Source organism: Scyliorhinus canicula, chromosome 7 (assembly GCF_902713615.1).
Source record: "Scyliorhinus canicula chromosome 7, sScyCan1.1, whole genome shotgun sequence".
Classification (NCBI taxonomy): Eukaryota; Metazoa; Chordata; class Chondrichthyes; order Carcharhiniformes; family Scyliorhinidae; genus Scyliorhinus; species Scyliorhinus canicula.
The window spans coordinates 62,628,883-62,645,686 of NC_052152.1; the positions used below are offsets into that span (position 1 = coordinate 62,628,883).

Here is a 16,804-nt window from a genome sequence, read left to right on the forward strand (position 1 = left end):
AGAAAATCTGAAATTTAATTCCTCTACGTTAGTTTACATATTAAAGGAATAAATATTCAAATTGTTAGGGTGCTAATTGTATATCAGAACCAAATTGATCTTCCAAAATGCTTAATTTTATAGTAGCATTGTGCTGCATATGTGAACCTAGTGCATATGGATTGACGCTGCATGGCTACACATCTATCATTCCACAACACTGCCTTGCAAAGTAGCAAATTGAGATCAGGTGTTTCCTTTCAAGGAAAGCAGAAAACATCATGAAGAAAAAATATCTCCTTCTGTTATCTTTGGATAACTCTTAGCAGCACCTTTTACTGTAGGTCTGGCAATTTATGTTCTTTCTCTCTTTTCTACAGGTAGTGCACATTATGTCAAGGTCAGAACAGGGCAGTAGAAACATTAATTCAAAAGAGTGAATCTTATCCTAAATGTAAAGTCATAAACAAAATATCATACCTTTGAATCTGGTGAGCATTTTAACAGATTTGAGCCTTCAACCGGTTTCTGTTGCAAATCAGTGAACATTTTAGACTCGCTTTCAGGTAATGCTTTTTCGACCTTTGTTAAATAATCCTCAGACGACTGAAAATATCTGTAGAAAATACTATCTCCTGCTGCAGAAGACTTAGGTTTAGGGGAATCATTTGAGCCATCCAGACAGGTTTCGGTTTGTGGCGGTGAAGACAGGTTTTGTTTCTCATTTATTGCATGAGAAATTATAGTTGCTTTTTGCAAGTGGTCACTGGAGACACTTGTGCTCACTTCTAATGCAGAAACAGATCCGGTTGGATTCTGTTTTTCCTCCTCAATCTCTTGAACTACATTTTCTGTTTGCATCAACTGTAAAGTTGTGGCTATTGGTTCATGCATAGATGTAACACATTGGTTAGAATTGTACTCAGTTGTTAAAGTTGGAGAATAGGTCATATTATACATGTCCATTGTCTCATCATCTTCCAACTCCTGCTCTTCATATATTGGTGATAAAGCATAAGGATAAATTCTCCTCCTGTTGATGCTGTGACTCGAAGGTGTGTCTAGGATCAATGCTTCCTGTTCTAAATATTGAAGTTCCATTTCTCTCTCAATATGGTCAGTTGTTTCTGTGCTTTCTGTGGCATGACCATTTAGTACATCAGCTGAACGGGCAAAAAAGTCAAAGGTTTCATGTGGCTCAGTATTTCTTCCTGTTTCAACCCCCTCCACATCTTTCATGCTTTCATTTGTAAAACCACCAGGATCAGCTAACTGACCAGATTTACTTTTCTCAAATACAGCAATTGAATTTCCATGAACATCATTAGATTGGGTTGATTTCACAGAATCAGTTGTCAATACAGCAGTACTCTGTGTTGGATCAATAATATTAAACTGCTCTGATAATGCCACAGAAAATTCCTCGGCCATGTAATCAGTGTTATTTTCTGTTTTCATTATTTCTGAAGATGTTTCTGACAAGGAATCTTCTGCAGCAATTACATTTTTGCTTAGCTCAGTTCTCTGTTCTGTTTCTTTTACAGGATCCTCTGCTCCTACTTCACCATCATTCATTTTGACTCCAATTGTCTTAAATGCAGATTCTGTGCTGCCAGTTGCTTGACTTGTTGAGGTAAGGTTTAAAAGGCCTGGCACTTCCTCCTGGTTTCTTACATCTTTAGCAGCATGTATCAGAGTAAAGTCGGTGGCCATTGGCAATAAAGGTGCCAAACTGATACCTTTCTCCTGTGGTTCCATCGCTATGGAGACATCTTTCACATTAGCTCTATGGAATGATGGAAGATTCTCAGAAACATTTTCAACAGCTGCCAGAGGTTTGTCTTGCCTCTCTCCTGCAGAAGTACATCTGAGGGTATTTTCAGACTCCGAGTATACCACGTCTTTCACTCTCTCAACATTAATTTCTACTGTCTTCCCTAATTCCTCAGGTTCTTCATCAATTGTATTGTCTATTGGTAAATTATTTGTGTTCTTATTTAAGTCAACAGCATTCACCCTCTCCATTAGCCTGGCTGCTTTTGTTATATCTGAAGCTGTTTCTGCAGTAGTAACATCATCTATGTTTATAATACTACACGTTTGGGTATGTGGTGTTACTGGTTCTGAGAGAGTCCCCAGTCCTACATCAGATTTTGATACTGGTGGTGAAGTCATGTTGCTCTCAGTGGCTGGTACCATGTCTGATAAAGACACTTGTGCTACATCAGTTAGCTGAATGTTTGGAATTGCCCCCTTGGCAGAAAGAATAATTTTTTGTATCTTTCTTTTTTTCACTTCATTCACTGGTTTAACTGAATCTGATAATGTAATGTTGGAACTTTGTGGAGTTTCAGAAATCATGCATAACCCATTTTCAGATTTTGTGGTTAGATGACTGGAGTCATTTTGGTCAGTTGACAAACGTGACTGATTTATTTTTAACTCAACAAAACCTGACTGAAAATGATTTGCTTCCGAGTTTGGTTGACTTTTACCAAAATCAGACACAACATTTTCCTGGGTGTCATTAGATTGGGTCGATTTCACAGAATCAGTTGTTAATACAGCAGTACTCTGTGTTGGATCAATATTACATTGCTCTGATAATGCCGCAGAAAATTCCTGGGCCATGTGATCAGAGTTATTTTCTGTTTTCATTATTTCTGAAGATTTTTCTGACAAGGAATCTTCTGCAACAATTACATTTTTGCTTAGCTCAATTCTCTGTTCTGTTTCTTTTACAGGATCCTCTGCTCCTACTTCACAATCATTCACTTTGACTCCAATTGTCTTAAATGCAGATTCTGTGCTGCCAGTTGCTTGACTTGTTGAAGTAAGGTTTAAAAGGCCTGACCCTTCCTCCTGGTTTCTTACATCTTTAGCAGCATGTATCAGAGAAAGGTCGGTGTCCACTGGCAATAAAGGTGCCAAACTGATACTTTTCTCCTGTGGTTCCATAACTATTGAGACATCTTTCACATCAGCTCTATAGACTGAAGGAACATTCTCAGAAACATTTTCATGTGTGACCAAAGGTTTTTCCTGTCTCTCTCCTCCAGAAGTACATCTGAGGGTATTTTCAGACTCCTCTGTTATCTCCGAGAGTACCACGTCTTTCACTCTCTCAACATTAACTTCTACTGTCTTCCCTAATTCCTCAGGTTCTTCATCAATTGTATTGTCGATTGGTAAATTATTTGTGTTCTTATTTAAGTCAACAGCATTCACCCTCTCCATTAGCATAGCAGCTTTTGTTATATCTGAAGCTGTTTCCGCAGTAGTAACATCATCTTTGTTTACAACGCTACACGTTTGGGTATGTGGTGTTACTGGTTCTGAGAGAGTCACCAGTCCAACATCAGATTTTGATACTGGTGGTGAAGTCATGTTGCTCTCAGTGGCTGGTACCATGTCTGATAAAGACACTCGTGCTACATCAGGTAGCTGAATGTTTGGAATTGCCTCCTGGGCAGAAATAATTTTTGTTAATATCATTCTTTTTTCCACTTCATTCGCCGGTTTAACTGAATCTGATAAAGAGATGTTGGAACTTTGCGGAGTTTCAGAAATCATGCACGTTCCATCTTCAGATTTTGTGGTTAGATTACTAGAGTTATTTTGGTCAGTTGACAAACTTGACTGACCTATTTTTAACTCGACAGAACCTGACTGAAAATGATTTGCTTCCGGGTTTGGTTGACTTTTACCAAAATCAGACACAACATTTTCCTGGGTGTCATTAGATTGGGTTGATTTCACAGAATCAGTTGTTAATACAGCAGTACTCTGTGTTGGATCAATAATATTACACTGCTCTGATAATGCCGCAGAAAATTCCTGGGCCATGTGATCAGAGTTATTTTCTGTTTTCATTATTTCTGAAGATTTTTCTGACAAGGAATCTTCTGCAGCAATTACATTTTTGCTTAGCTCAATTCTCTGTTCTGTTTCTTTTACAGGATCCTCTGCTCCTACTTCACCATCATTCACTTTGACTCCAATTGTCTTAAATGCAGATTCTGTGCTGCCAGTTGCTTGACTTGTTGAGGTAAGTTTTAAGAGGCCTGACCCTTCCTCCTGGTTTCTTACATCTTTAGCAGCATGTATCAGAGTAAGGTCGGTGCCCATTGGCATTAAAGGTGCCAAACTGATACTTTTCTCCTGTGGACCCATCATTATTAAGACATCTTTCACATCAGCTCTATAGACTGAAGCAACATTCTCAGAAACATTTTCATGTGTTACCAGAGGTTTATCTTGTCTCTCTTCTCCGGTAATCTGTCTGGAGTAATTTTCAGACTTCCCTTGTATATCTGACTGTTCCATCCTCATTAGTTGCTCATCATTAACTTGTACTGTCTTCATTAATTCTACAGGTTCTTCTTTAATCGTGTTGTTCATTGTAACATTGTTTGTGTTCTCATTTAAGTCATCATCCTTTGTATCTACTAGCCTGGCAGTTTTCATCGTATCTAAATCAATTTGTGTGTTAGTAACATCCTCTTTGATAACTGTGGTACTCAGTTGGGTATGTGGTGTTACTCGTACCGCTGAAGATATTATTTCCTCTTCTACTTCTTTCGTTGCTCCCTCTAAAATGCTATCACTATCTGTAGCTATTACTCTTTCTACTGGATGTGCCTGGGATTCATCAACTGTACATGTCTCCGTGATTAATTCTGCTCTTGATTGCATAGTGATCAGTTCTTCTTTCTTCCCCTTGATTTTTGAGGCAGTCTCTTCATCTTCTGGTTTACCTGAATTTGTTGCATTTGCGTTCCAGTTGTCATAGCTTTTGATTTGTTTTGCCATTTCTTCATTTTGTTCATTAGAGTAGGCCATTCTGGAATTATTCAGTGAATCTCCATGCAAGGTACTTTGAATTGCCTCCTGACCACACTTTTCTTCAAGAGCAATTGGTTTTGCTAACTCCGCAATTCCTTCGAACTGTGTCAATCCCAAATTTGATTCACTGATTATGTTAGGTTGTGTACTTTCCCGTGTATTCAATAAACCAGTACTTTGTTGAAAACATCTGTACCACAAACTGTTTCCTGATTGGCTACACTTGCTTGTGCTAATAGATGTTTCAATGGCATCTTTCGGCATTGCTACAAAGTTAGATGCTTCTTTGTTGTCCTGTATTTCTTCAACCGACTGATTTTCTTCAACGGCCTGTACAGTTGCAGTTTCACTATTTGCAATTGAATGTGCATTCTTGGCTGAATCTAAAAATAAAACTGTTGATTCTTGGTAGTACCTATAGAATACACTTTCATTAGCCAAGGAAGGCTTGATTGCTTTAGAAAGCTTGGGCTCAAGAGAAGAGGCTAGAGTACCTGCTAATGATTCTGAAGTGTGGTCATGTTCCTTTACAGGAGAAATTTTAAATAATTGATCTGGTTTTTGAGCGTACAGTGATCCCTCATTCTCTAGCGAACTGGCCTCTGAATTCTCTGGGGATTCAGTAGTTATAGTGGATTCAGAATTGTTAACCCCATATGACTGCATTGCACTTGGGCCTGTGTCTGCAGCAATTTTAGAGACAGTGGCACTTGGTATTTTGAGATGTTTATCATTCTCAATTACAACTGTTGATTCATTGGTAACATTAGTACTTGTGGCTGTATCTTCAGTTCTTGCTTCAACAGTTGTCAACCTGGATGAGTCCTTACTCATTTGTTTTTCCAATACTTCAGAAGACGACTCCTCGTTTACCTGTATTGTGTCAGGTACTGATTTCCATTGTGTTGTTTGACTGTACTCTTTCAATAATTTCTCAATTGCATATCCAGTGTCTGCTGTGAGACTTCTGGTGGTTAACCCTGTTACATTATCTTTGTTTTTATACTCTTTTGGCATGTCATTGGTAGAGGCATCAGGAATGGCCACTTCATTATTGAACACGGCAAAATGACCTGATACTGTTGTGTGTCCATCTGTTTGAGTGCTGCTGGCAATTTTCAATTGTGCATCATAGTTATCATTTAGTATTACTTTTGGTGTGTCTAACTCATTGCACAGATGGATTGTTTTCACTGGGTTTGTAAAAGAGACATTTTTGGTTGGATCAGTAGCATTGTCAAAAATTTCTCGCACCAGGCCTTGCTTTTCACTCTCGCTCACAGGTTCTGATTTCTCAGTCTCTTTTTCCATATCGTCTTGCTTTGAACAAATGACTACAGGAACTGCTAGAGCCCCAGCTTCTGAATTGGCAACAATACTTTTTCTTTTCCAGTCTGTATTATCAATTTGTTGGTCAGTCTCTGTTAAGGGAGTAACATTATTTAAACTGGATGGCTTTAAGTTCTGAGTTGTTGCTGCTTCAACTGCATCTGTTGTGGGGCAGTGTGCTTTTGGTACATCTGCTTCATTTCCTTTTGTACGGATTGCCTTTGATGCAGAGGGAACATGGAACATTTGCTGGGGGTCCATCTGAATAGTTGTTTTGGATGGGCTATCAGTTTGAGCAGTTATTTTGCTTGCTGTTATGTCAGCATGATATTCATCCCTGTGGCTCTTATCATTATGATCAGTGAGTAGCTGAATGAAATGTTGTGTGTCCCTCTTTGGTACAGCACTTCCATTTGAATGCAAGTGTTCATGTGTCATTGTTCTACCTGGGACAGATATGTCATCTGGATTGACAGCAGATATCTTTTGTACACGAGGTATGTTTGATACTGATGTATCAGGTTGTAATATTTGCTCCTTGGTGCTATTTATTGTGCCTGTTGTCACTGGGCTGCACTCACTTTCTACTTTCGTACTACTTTCTTGGTAGTGTGGTCCAGTTAATTCTATTTCCCTGCTGACTCCACTGGAATACATTTGCTGCGTCTGTGGTTCATTTTCTGTTTTAGCATCTTGGGCCAGCCCAGCTTTATTTGATGGAAATTTCACAATGTTGATTCTGGGCTCTAATTCAGAATTTCCCTTGCCATTATTTATTATGGGTACTTTTTCTTCTGATGGTGTTTGGATCTCAGTCATTGTTGGAGCTTGCAAAAAGCCACAATGATTAATTTCTTCTTTCATTTGATTTATAAGTGGTTGATCAACCAATGAAATCACACTCCTTTCATCTACTTCAGAAATGATGGGACATAGTGGCTGGAATGGTTTTCTCTGACATCTCCTCCTTCTGATTCTCCGTGCTCCACGGTAAGTTGAATAAGTGACGGTCGGTGGAACAGGTATGTCTTTTTCATTCTCCGAACTATCTGCTTCATCGGCTCCAACTTCGAAAACTTGGCTATCCATTTCTTTGTGTTCACCTGCTACAGTGTGTGGCTTCATTCGGGTTTTCCGATAAACAGCATCCTTCTCAGTGCGGACTGCACCAACATCCTTCTCCAACGGAATAACTCGTCTGAACTTCCTTAATTTCCTGAAAATTAAAAGAAAAACAGCACTTAAAATTGCTACTTTAACTCTTGGGCATAGTGATCTAGTGGTACGGGAGAGGACTAGTAACATAGAAGTTTACAGTTCAAATCTCACCATGGTAATGTGTGAAATGGAATTCAACAAATATGATAGTCCACGAGCTAACATCAGAAAGCATCGTCATTTAAAAAAAACCCAACTGGTTCATGAATGCACTTTAGGGAGGGGAACGTGACTGTTTTGGATTATATGACTGAAGTCCCACATCATATGGTCAACTCATTTACGCAAATAAATGTTGCTTTGTTGGTATTGGTCACATCCTAGGAACAAATAAAAAAAGCTATATATCTTCTGTGTAATTTGGAATGCTGTTTTAAATCAATGCAAGAAAACCATAACACTCTTAAGTGTGATGAATGTAAGAAATGTTTATACATATTTTATTATAATAAAAATTGGGGGACTGGTCCGGTACCGTAACATTAGTGATGCATCACCTAACAACTGCTACCATTTCAATCGTAATACTGGAGCTAAGCCAGAGGGAGATGTTTTAATTAGATAAAGAGTTGCATTTATTTGCCACTTTTCATGACCACTGGATGCCTCAAAGCCCTTTACAGCCAATGAAGTACATTTTGAATTGTAAGTCTTACGCCAGGTTAAAGTTCAACAGGTTTGTTTCGAATCATTAGCTTTCGGAGCTTTAACCTGGTGATGCAAGACGTCTTACAGTGCCCACCCCAGTCCAATGACAGCATCTCCACATCTTAATATAGGAAATACAGCAGCCAATTTGCATTCAGCAAACTCGCCTTCAAAAGATGAGATGTTAATCATCCCTTTTCTTTTACTGTGGGGCCATGGGACTGTTCATGACTGCTCAGTGAGCTTAGTTCCATTTCTATGAGCTTGTGGCTCATACGCACTGTGTACACTAACTGTCTAGTTTGTTCTCCATCATTTCAACTAGAAATTAGACTTTCACTAAAGTTCCCCGATATCTCAGCAGGCAAATTTCACTCAGTAATCCAGCACCAATGCAGAAAGATCAGAAAACCTGGCTTCAATTCCTGGGGCTGCGCTTTACGTGTCCATGCCACACATGGTTCCTGTAGGGAGGCAAACAAAATAGGATTGGTGCCCACGACACCATTATCGCACTCGCCCTCAAGCCTATTCCCACCATATTTAAATAAATAATCAAGGGTTAATTGGGCTTGTTAAAAAACCAATTGAGCCTGATGCCTATGCCATAAAATGCCTGGAGTGGGCAACCCAATTTTAAAATAAATTATCAAAGGAGACAGGCCGGAAGGGGGGCCAAGTTTGGGGGATGCCCTTTGTGGTTTCTGGGGCACACCCCCCGCCCCCAAGATAGTACTCCTTTTTTTCTTCCTACAAGTCTGCTCTATTAAACTCACCAAGATATACCCCTGTCCCCTCCTCGCTAAACTGCACAAACCTTGCTCGTCAAGAGCCTGGACTTGTCTGGTCCCAGGATCCTTTCTTGTTCCTGGTTGCAGTCCCAGCAGTGCCTACTAATGTGTTCTAGGGACTGATGAGGCTGCCAGCTCCTCAGGGTGGAACCACCTCTGCAGTGAGGGGTCGAAGAGTTACACTACCCCAATATAGCCCGGCTGCAGAATTGTATGTAGGGTGGACTGACAGGAAGTGGGCTTCTGGGATGGTTCCCCCGCGCGGTAATATTCTGCCCCTGGTTACTCTGAACATACAGGAGGGCAGTGAGCAGAGGCAGGTGGGCTGTCCTTGGAAAGTTGGGGGTTGACTTTTATGCAAGATCGACTATTACACGAGTTTATATGGGAAATCAAACATTCCTCTTAATACCTGCATCACATATTTTCAGGGTTTTCTATGATAAACATGAAGCTAGTAATCAGGGGTTATTTTAAAATGACATTATATAGTCAATTGCGGACTGAATCATGACCTCAGAAACATTAATCAGTTCCACCTGACATTAAAGGTAAAAGGTGTGTGGGGAAAAACTGTCAGTGAAGATCATTAAGGTTTTTTGTATATTTATCGTGGGGCATTTATCTCATAAATTAAATGTCAAGGTGGCTGCCTCCCATTTGAGTATTGTGTTTAATTTTGACGGTATTGGGAATTCAGATCAATGTAGCAGTTCAGTTATACTATATTTCTAAATAAAATAATACAACATGCTGGAACTTCAGATCTCATTCACATCTGTGGGAAAATGCCACCCAGATAAATGCTGGGAGTTCAGGCTGCTGCCAGTTTCCCAGTGACCCACAGGTAGTTGACCAGTGGCTGGGAGTGGGACTGAAGGTCTTGGGATGGGGGGGGAGGGGGGGGATTGAGGACCTTGGAAGGGTCCCACTCACAAGCCATGTGGCTGATGGAAATGGTTGCGATTGGGAGTGGTGGACGGTGGTGGGGGCGGCAGGGGGCCAGTGATCGATGGTCAAAACTGGTACAGTTCTGTGGAATAGTCATTTAGATTCAAAAGGTTAACTCTCTTTCTCTCCACAGATGCCGCCAGACCTGCAGCATGAGTTTATCCAGCATTTTCCACTTTTATATAAAGGGGGAAAGTGTTTGACGGCCAGAAGTGGAAGCAACCAAAGAGGAGAGAACTGTGAGGAAGTGGAGGGAGGAGGTCGAAGTCCAGAGTCAGGGTATGGAGGTCAGGGTGTTGATCTTGAGATCAGAGGCGTAAGGGGTAAGGAGGGGGAAGCAGCCATAGTGACTGGAATGGTGTTTTACAAGTAAGTAATTTATTTATTTTGCAGGAAAATTTAGGGTGGAATGCGCTTACAACAGCTGGCAAGGGGCAAAGCAATGCTACAATGTTGACAGATAATTTGTTGTGGACGCAACGATTTGGGCAGCACAGTAGCACAGTGGTTATCACTGTTGCATCACAGCGCTTGGGTCACTGTCGGTGTGGGGTCTGCACATTCTCCTAGTGTCTGCGTGGGTTTCCTCCGAGTGCACCGGTTTCCTCCCACAAGTCCCAAAAGACGTGCTGTTATGTAATTTGGACATTCTGAATTCTCCCTCTGTGTACCTGAACAGGCGCCGGAATATGGCGACTGGGGGCTTTTCACAGTAACTTCATTGCAGTGTTAATGTAAGCCTACTTGTGACAATAAAGATTATTATATTATTTGAAGGCATTGGCCTAGAAATTGAGCTGCATACCATTTGTTCTGCAGTACTATGTGGCTTTCTAAGGCTCCAAGATAATGCACATGAGCTGTGCAGTAAGCATTAGACCTCTTTCTTCCATTAAAAGCTACTCCAGGTATTGGTCAACACTACCCCATGTCTATCCTTAACTGATAGTCACTTTGGGTCAGAAGTGCACATTCATGATGTTCAGAAAACAGAGTTAGTTTTAAGGGATTTATATTTGTATTGGCAAACATTAGAAATAAGGTATAATTTTAAGTGGGTTTAATTTTAATGTTTCTGAGCCTGGAATGATAAAACCTATGTTTAGATTAATAATAATCTTTATTAGTGTCAAATGTAGACTTACATTAACACTGCAATGAAGTTATTGTGAAAAACCCCTAGTCGCCACACTACGGCACCTGTTCAGGTACACAGAGGGAGAATTCAGAATGTCCAATTCACCTAACAAGCACATCTTTCGGGACTTGTGGGAGGAAACCTACGCAGATACCGAGAGAATGTGCAGACTCCGCACAGTGACCAAAGTCGGGAATCGAACCCGGGTCCCTGGTGCCGTGAAGCAACAGTGTACATGACTGTGCTACCGTGTCGTCCTCATGCTGGACAAAGATGTTTGCATGCGTGTTATTTGCTTTAACTTGCAATTGTGTTTCTATTGTGCTTAGAGAGGGGTATGATGTTAAAAGCAAATAGAAGTAGCAGTACTTGCCAAGCAGCTGGGGGATGTTAAGGTAGAACAAAGAACAAAGAAAAGTACAGCACAGGATTCAGCCCTTTGGCACTCCAAGCCTGCGCCGACCATGCTGCCCATCAAAACTAAAATCTTCAACACTTCCGGGGTCCATATCCCTCTATTCATCCTATTCATGTATTTGTCAAGATGCCCTTTAAATGTCACTATCGCCCCTACTTCCACCACCCCCTCCGGCAGCGAGTTCCAGGCACCCACTACCCTCTGTGTAAAAAAACTTGCTTCGTACATCTCCTCTAAACCTTGCTCCTCGCACCGTAAAGCTATGTCCACTAGTAAATGACCCCTATACCCTGGGGAAAAGCCTCTGACTATCCACTCCAAATGGGAGTAGATCCTGTCTCGAAGAATTCTCTCCAGTAGTTTTCCTACCACTGACATAAGGCTCAGCGGCCTGTAGTTCCCTGGATTATCCTTACTACCATTCTTGAACGCAGGAACAACATTGGCTATTCTCCAGTCCTCCGGGACATCACCTGAAGACAGTGAGGATCCAAAGATTTCTGACAAGACCTCAGCAATTTCTTCTCTTGCCTCCTTCAGTATTCTGGGGTAGATCCCATCAGGCCCTGGGGACTTATCCACCTTAATTTTTTGAAGACGCCCAACATCTCGCCTTTTTGGATCTCAATATGACCTAGGCTATCTCCACACCCTTCTCCAGACTTAACATCCATCAAATCATTCTCTTTGGTGAATACTGATGCAAAGTACTCATTTAGTACCTCACCTATTTCCTCTGGCTCCACACATAGATTCCCTCCCCTGTCCTTCAGTGGGCCAACCTTTTCCCTAGCTACCCTCTTGCTTTTTATATAGGTGTATAAAGCCTTGAGATTTTCCTTAACCCTATTTGCCAATGACTTTTCATAACCTTTTTAGCCCTCCTGACTCCTTGCTTAAGTTCCTTCCTACTTCCCTTATATTCCACACAGGCTTTGTCTGTTCCCAGCCTTCTAGCCCTGACAAATGCCTCCTTTTTCTTTTTGACGAGGCCTACAATATCTCTCGTTATCCAAGGTTCTTGAAATCTGCCATATTTATCCTTCTTCCTCACAGGAACATGCCGGTCCTGAATTCCTTTCAACTGATGTTTGAAAGCCTCCCACACGTCAGATGTTGATTTACCCTCGAACATCCTCCCCTAATCTAGGTTCTTCAGTTCCCGGATAATATTGTTATAATTAGCCTTCCCCCAATTTAGCACATTCACCCTAGGACCACTCTTATCCTTGTCGACCAGCACTTTAAAACTTACTGGAAGGTTTTTAAGTTTTAGTTTTAGCTGGATATATTGCAGTTGAAGGACACCAGGGAGTTCCCATCTCTCAACTCTGCCAGGAGAATCTGGACAGGACAAGGGAGCTGAAAGAGGCAGATGTCCCAAGAAGATACAGTCCAGATAACCAAGGAATTGGGACTGAAATTTATACATAGAAGATAGGAGCAGGAGGTGGCTTTTTGGCCCTTTGAGCCTGCTCCATCATTTATCATGATCATGGCTGATCATCCAATTCAATAGCCTAATCCTGCTTTCTCCCCATAGCCTTTGATCCCATTCGCCCCAAGTGCTATACCTAGCCGCCTCTTGAATATATTCAATGGATGTCCTAGGAAGTCTGAAGTTAAGAGAACAGAGACCAAGGTGTAGTTCAGAGGAGAATTCAAAGGGAGAAGCAGACACAGTGATGTGAGTGAAATAAACAGTGCAGTAACTAGAATTAAAGTGGGAAAGCTTCAGAAGTAAATCAAAAGCATGGTGCAATTTTAATAAGTTCAGGGAACGAGAGTTAAAGCAATTATGAACAGATTGTACAGCAGTTATGAAAAAGAATTCCTTAAGGTTAAATTAAAAATCTTGGATACTGGATTTGTTGTTAAAAGTGGAGCAGAAACTTTGTTAAAAGAGTCGTTTGGAACACCTGGACTGGATTTTGGAATGCAAATCACTGATGAAAAGCAGTGTTATGAAAGAAGATTTTAAAGCGTCTTTTTTGGGAGTGGTGTTTGGAACCTCTCACGTGACAGTCATATGGCACGGTTTTGAGGAGAAATAAATGGACATTCAATTAGGCTCAGACTGCAAATTGCCACAGTCAATCTATGTTCTTAAAGGGACTTTGTGATACTGAGACCACTGTAACTTAAGATGTTAATCTTAAAATCTCTGTTTATTTGTTAAACTGAGGGGGAGGTAAAGGAGTATTGAATCATAGTACAACTTTTTGTGTTCAATAACTGTTTTATTCTAGTAGTTAAAAACGAATTAGCAGTCCTGTGACTCTGCTCCTCCATGTTTTATCAAAGAAAAGTAAAAATTCAGGGCCGGGATTCTCCCCCAACCGGCGGGCGGGCCGTACCGGTGCCAAAGATTGGCGTGACCATCTCCGGCGTCGGGCTGCCCGGAAGTTGCGCAATCTTCCGCACATCCGGGGGCGAAGCCGGAGCTGGAGTGGTTGGCGCCGTGCCAACCGGCGGCGAATGGCCTCTGCTGGCCGGTGCAAGTTGGCGCATGCACGGGAGTGCCAGCGTGTTCTGATGCATGCGCAGAACTGCTGGCATGGTCCCTGCACATGCGGAGAGTCGTTTGGAAAACCTGGATTGGTTTTGGAATGTAAACCACTGATATAAAGCAGTGTTATGAAAGAAGATTTTAAAGCGTCTTTTTTGGGAGTGGCATTTGGAACCTCTCACGTGACAGTCATCTGGCACGGTTTTGAGGAGAAATACATGGACATTCAATTAGGCTCAGAGTGCAGATTGCCACAGTCAATCTATGTTCTTCTCCGCACCGGCCATGGCGGAGCTTTACGGAGGCCGGCGGGGAGAGAAATAGTGCCCCAAGGCCCAGGATCGGCCCCAGATCAGTGGGCCCCCCAGTGCCGGTTCCCTCCCCCCCCGGGTGCCGGATCCCCCCCCCCCCCCCCCCCCCCCCCCCCCCGAGGACTCTGCAGGCCGCCCTCAGAACCAGGTCCCGCCGGTATGGACCTCGTCTAATCCACGCCGGCGGGACTGGCCACAAACGGGCAGCCGCTCAGCCCATCGGGGACCGGAGAATCACCGGGGGAGGAAACCACTGCCAACGGCCCCCGACCAGCGTGAGGTGATCCCCGCTCCCGCCAAAAAAACGGTGTCTGAGCCGGCGGCGGACGGGATTCACGCCGCCCCCCCTGGCGATTCTCCGACCCAGCGGGAGGTCAGAGAATTCTGCCCCTGGTCGTCTGAGCCAGGGTTTCATTCCAGAATCTTTCCATCCAGTTATAACATCAACTGGGATCATAACAATGGCCACTATTTTTGAACAATGTAGCAACCGCAGATCAAGTGCTATGTGCTCAATTTCTATCGGTCGATACTTTAAACTATTTGCCATCCATGATACATTATCTGTCAATTCTATCAATCTGCTACCAACAGGGAGTTAAGCGAAGGTTTATATAATAATTACTCCACGATTTGTCATTGAGACCTGTATCTGAACAGTCACGTGTCTTTCTGAGTGACAAACAAAGCAAAACTAAAGGAGCGTAGCACACAATCCTTCTCAACATTTTTCTCACTCTCTCTTCAACTAAAATGAGTTGAAACTCGATTCTTTTCCCTTTTGTGCAGGCAGTAGGAATTTTCAAGGTCTTTAGAACTATAAGGCCCTGCACAATAGTTATGTGAAGAGAGAAAGGGAGACTTGTAAATGTATAAAAATGTATTTGATGGCACTTTATGATAATCTGACTTTTATCTTAAAATTACACTTTCCATTATAGTTCTTAAACACTAATTGAAGGCAATAAAAATAGATAAGACTGCATCAAGAATGTTGTAAACGTTTTGGTGGCTGTTTTCAGTTTGAATAAGAAACTTAATGAGATCACAGAGCAGGTGATAAAGCCTCATAGGCTAGATAAATGTTAAGATAATAACACAAAATGAGAAAGGAATGCATCACACTGGGCTTAATAGCATGCCAAATTTACTTTGATATTTTCAATAACAGCAACTTGCACCCTTAACATAATAAAATATCTAGAGGCCCATCACAGGAACATGGGGCGCGATTCTCCGCCCCCCACGCCGGGTTTAAGAATAGCGGGAGGGCCTCCCAACATTTTTCACACCCTCCCGCTATTCTCCCCCCACCCCCCCACGCCCGACCCACGCCACGAATTGCCGCTCGCCGTTTTTTACGGCGAGTGCCGATTCTCCGAGGCCGATGGGCCGAGCGGCCAGGCCTTCGCGCCCGTTTCAACACGGCAGCAAACACACCTGCTCGCTGCCATCGTGAAACGGGCGCCAGATGCCCGTTTGGGGCATCTGGGGGCCTGATTGGCACGGCAGTACCACGGCCGTGCCAAGGGGGGCATAGGCCCGTGATCAGTGCCCACCGATCGCGGGCCGTGCGTCCATAACGGACGCGCTCTTTTCCCTCCGCCGCCCCGCAAGATCAAGCCGCCACATCTTGCGGGGTGGCTGAGGGAAAAGACGGCAACTGCGCATGCGCGGCTGACGTCATCGGCCGCGTCAGCCGGCGTGACGCTTGGCGTGCGGCCTTGACGACCATCATCAAAGCCGTGCCGCCTTGACGCATGGGGCCGCGCTCCTAGCCCCGCCCTGCCTTTGCGGAGAATCTCGCCCATGATGAAACAAAATATGGCTGCAAGCTATAGAAAGATATTCGGTCAGATGATCAAAGGGTGTGGTCAATGAGATAGGTTTCAAGGCGTATCTTAAAGAAGAAACATATTTAAGGTAATGAAAATGAAAATCGCTTATTGTCACGAGTAGGCTTCAATGAAGTTACTGTGAAAAGCCCCTAGTCGCCACATTCCGGCGCCTGTCCGGGGAGGCTGGGACGGGAATCGAACCGTGCTGCTGGCCTGCTTGGTCTGCTTTAAAAGCCAGTGATTTAGCCCAGTGAGCTAATCCAGCCCCTGGTAGAGAGACAGAGTGAAATCTGATAACTGAACAACAGTGGAGGAGTCACGAGAGTTGGTGGTGAGGTAGAGATGGGTGCCATCAGTATATATGTGTGAAAGGGCAGCACGGTGGCCTAGTGGTTAGCACAACCGCCTCACAGCGCTGAGGTCCCAGGTTCGATCCCGACTCTGGGTCACTGTCCGTGTGGAGTTTGCACATTCTCCCCGTGTCTGCGTGGGTTTCGCCCCCCACAACCCAAAAATGTGCAGAGTAGGTGGATTGGCCACGCTAAATTGCCCCTTAATTGGAAAAAATAATTGGGTAATCTAAATTTAAAAAAAAAAAGTATATATGTGTGAATAACTAATGCTATGCTTGCAGACGATATTGCCGAGGTACAGCATATGGAAGTCAAATTTTCTTCCCTCTCAAATAAGTTTGATAAACGTTTGATAACCGACTTGAGACCAGAACCATTTTTTAACATCCTCAACACAAGTCCTTGGCATTTCTCACTGAGATATCACAATTTCATCAACACACCTATATAAAATGGAAAACCACAGTTGTTGCCCG

At 42.8% G+C, this 16,804-nt stretch overlaps 1 protein-coding gene across 1 annotated transcript in view; it reads right to left on the minus strand.

Moving 5' to 3' along the window:
- The window catches only part of LOC119969033, a 139,018-nt gene that overhangs the window by 94,007 nt on the left and 28,207 nt on the right, over positions 1 to 16,804 (minus strand). The window contains exon 5 of the mRNA XM_038802174.1: positions 460 to 7,369. Within this exon, the coding sequence (XP_038658102.1) occupies positions 460 to 7,369 (6,910 nt within the window). The remainder of the gene's footprint in view (positions 1 to 459; positions 7,370 to 16,804) is intronic.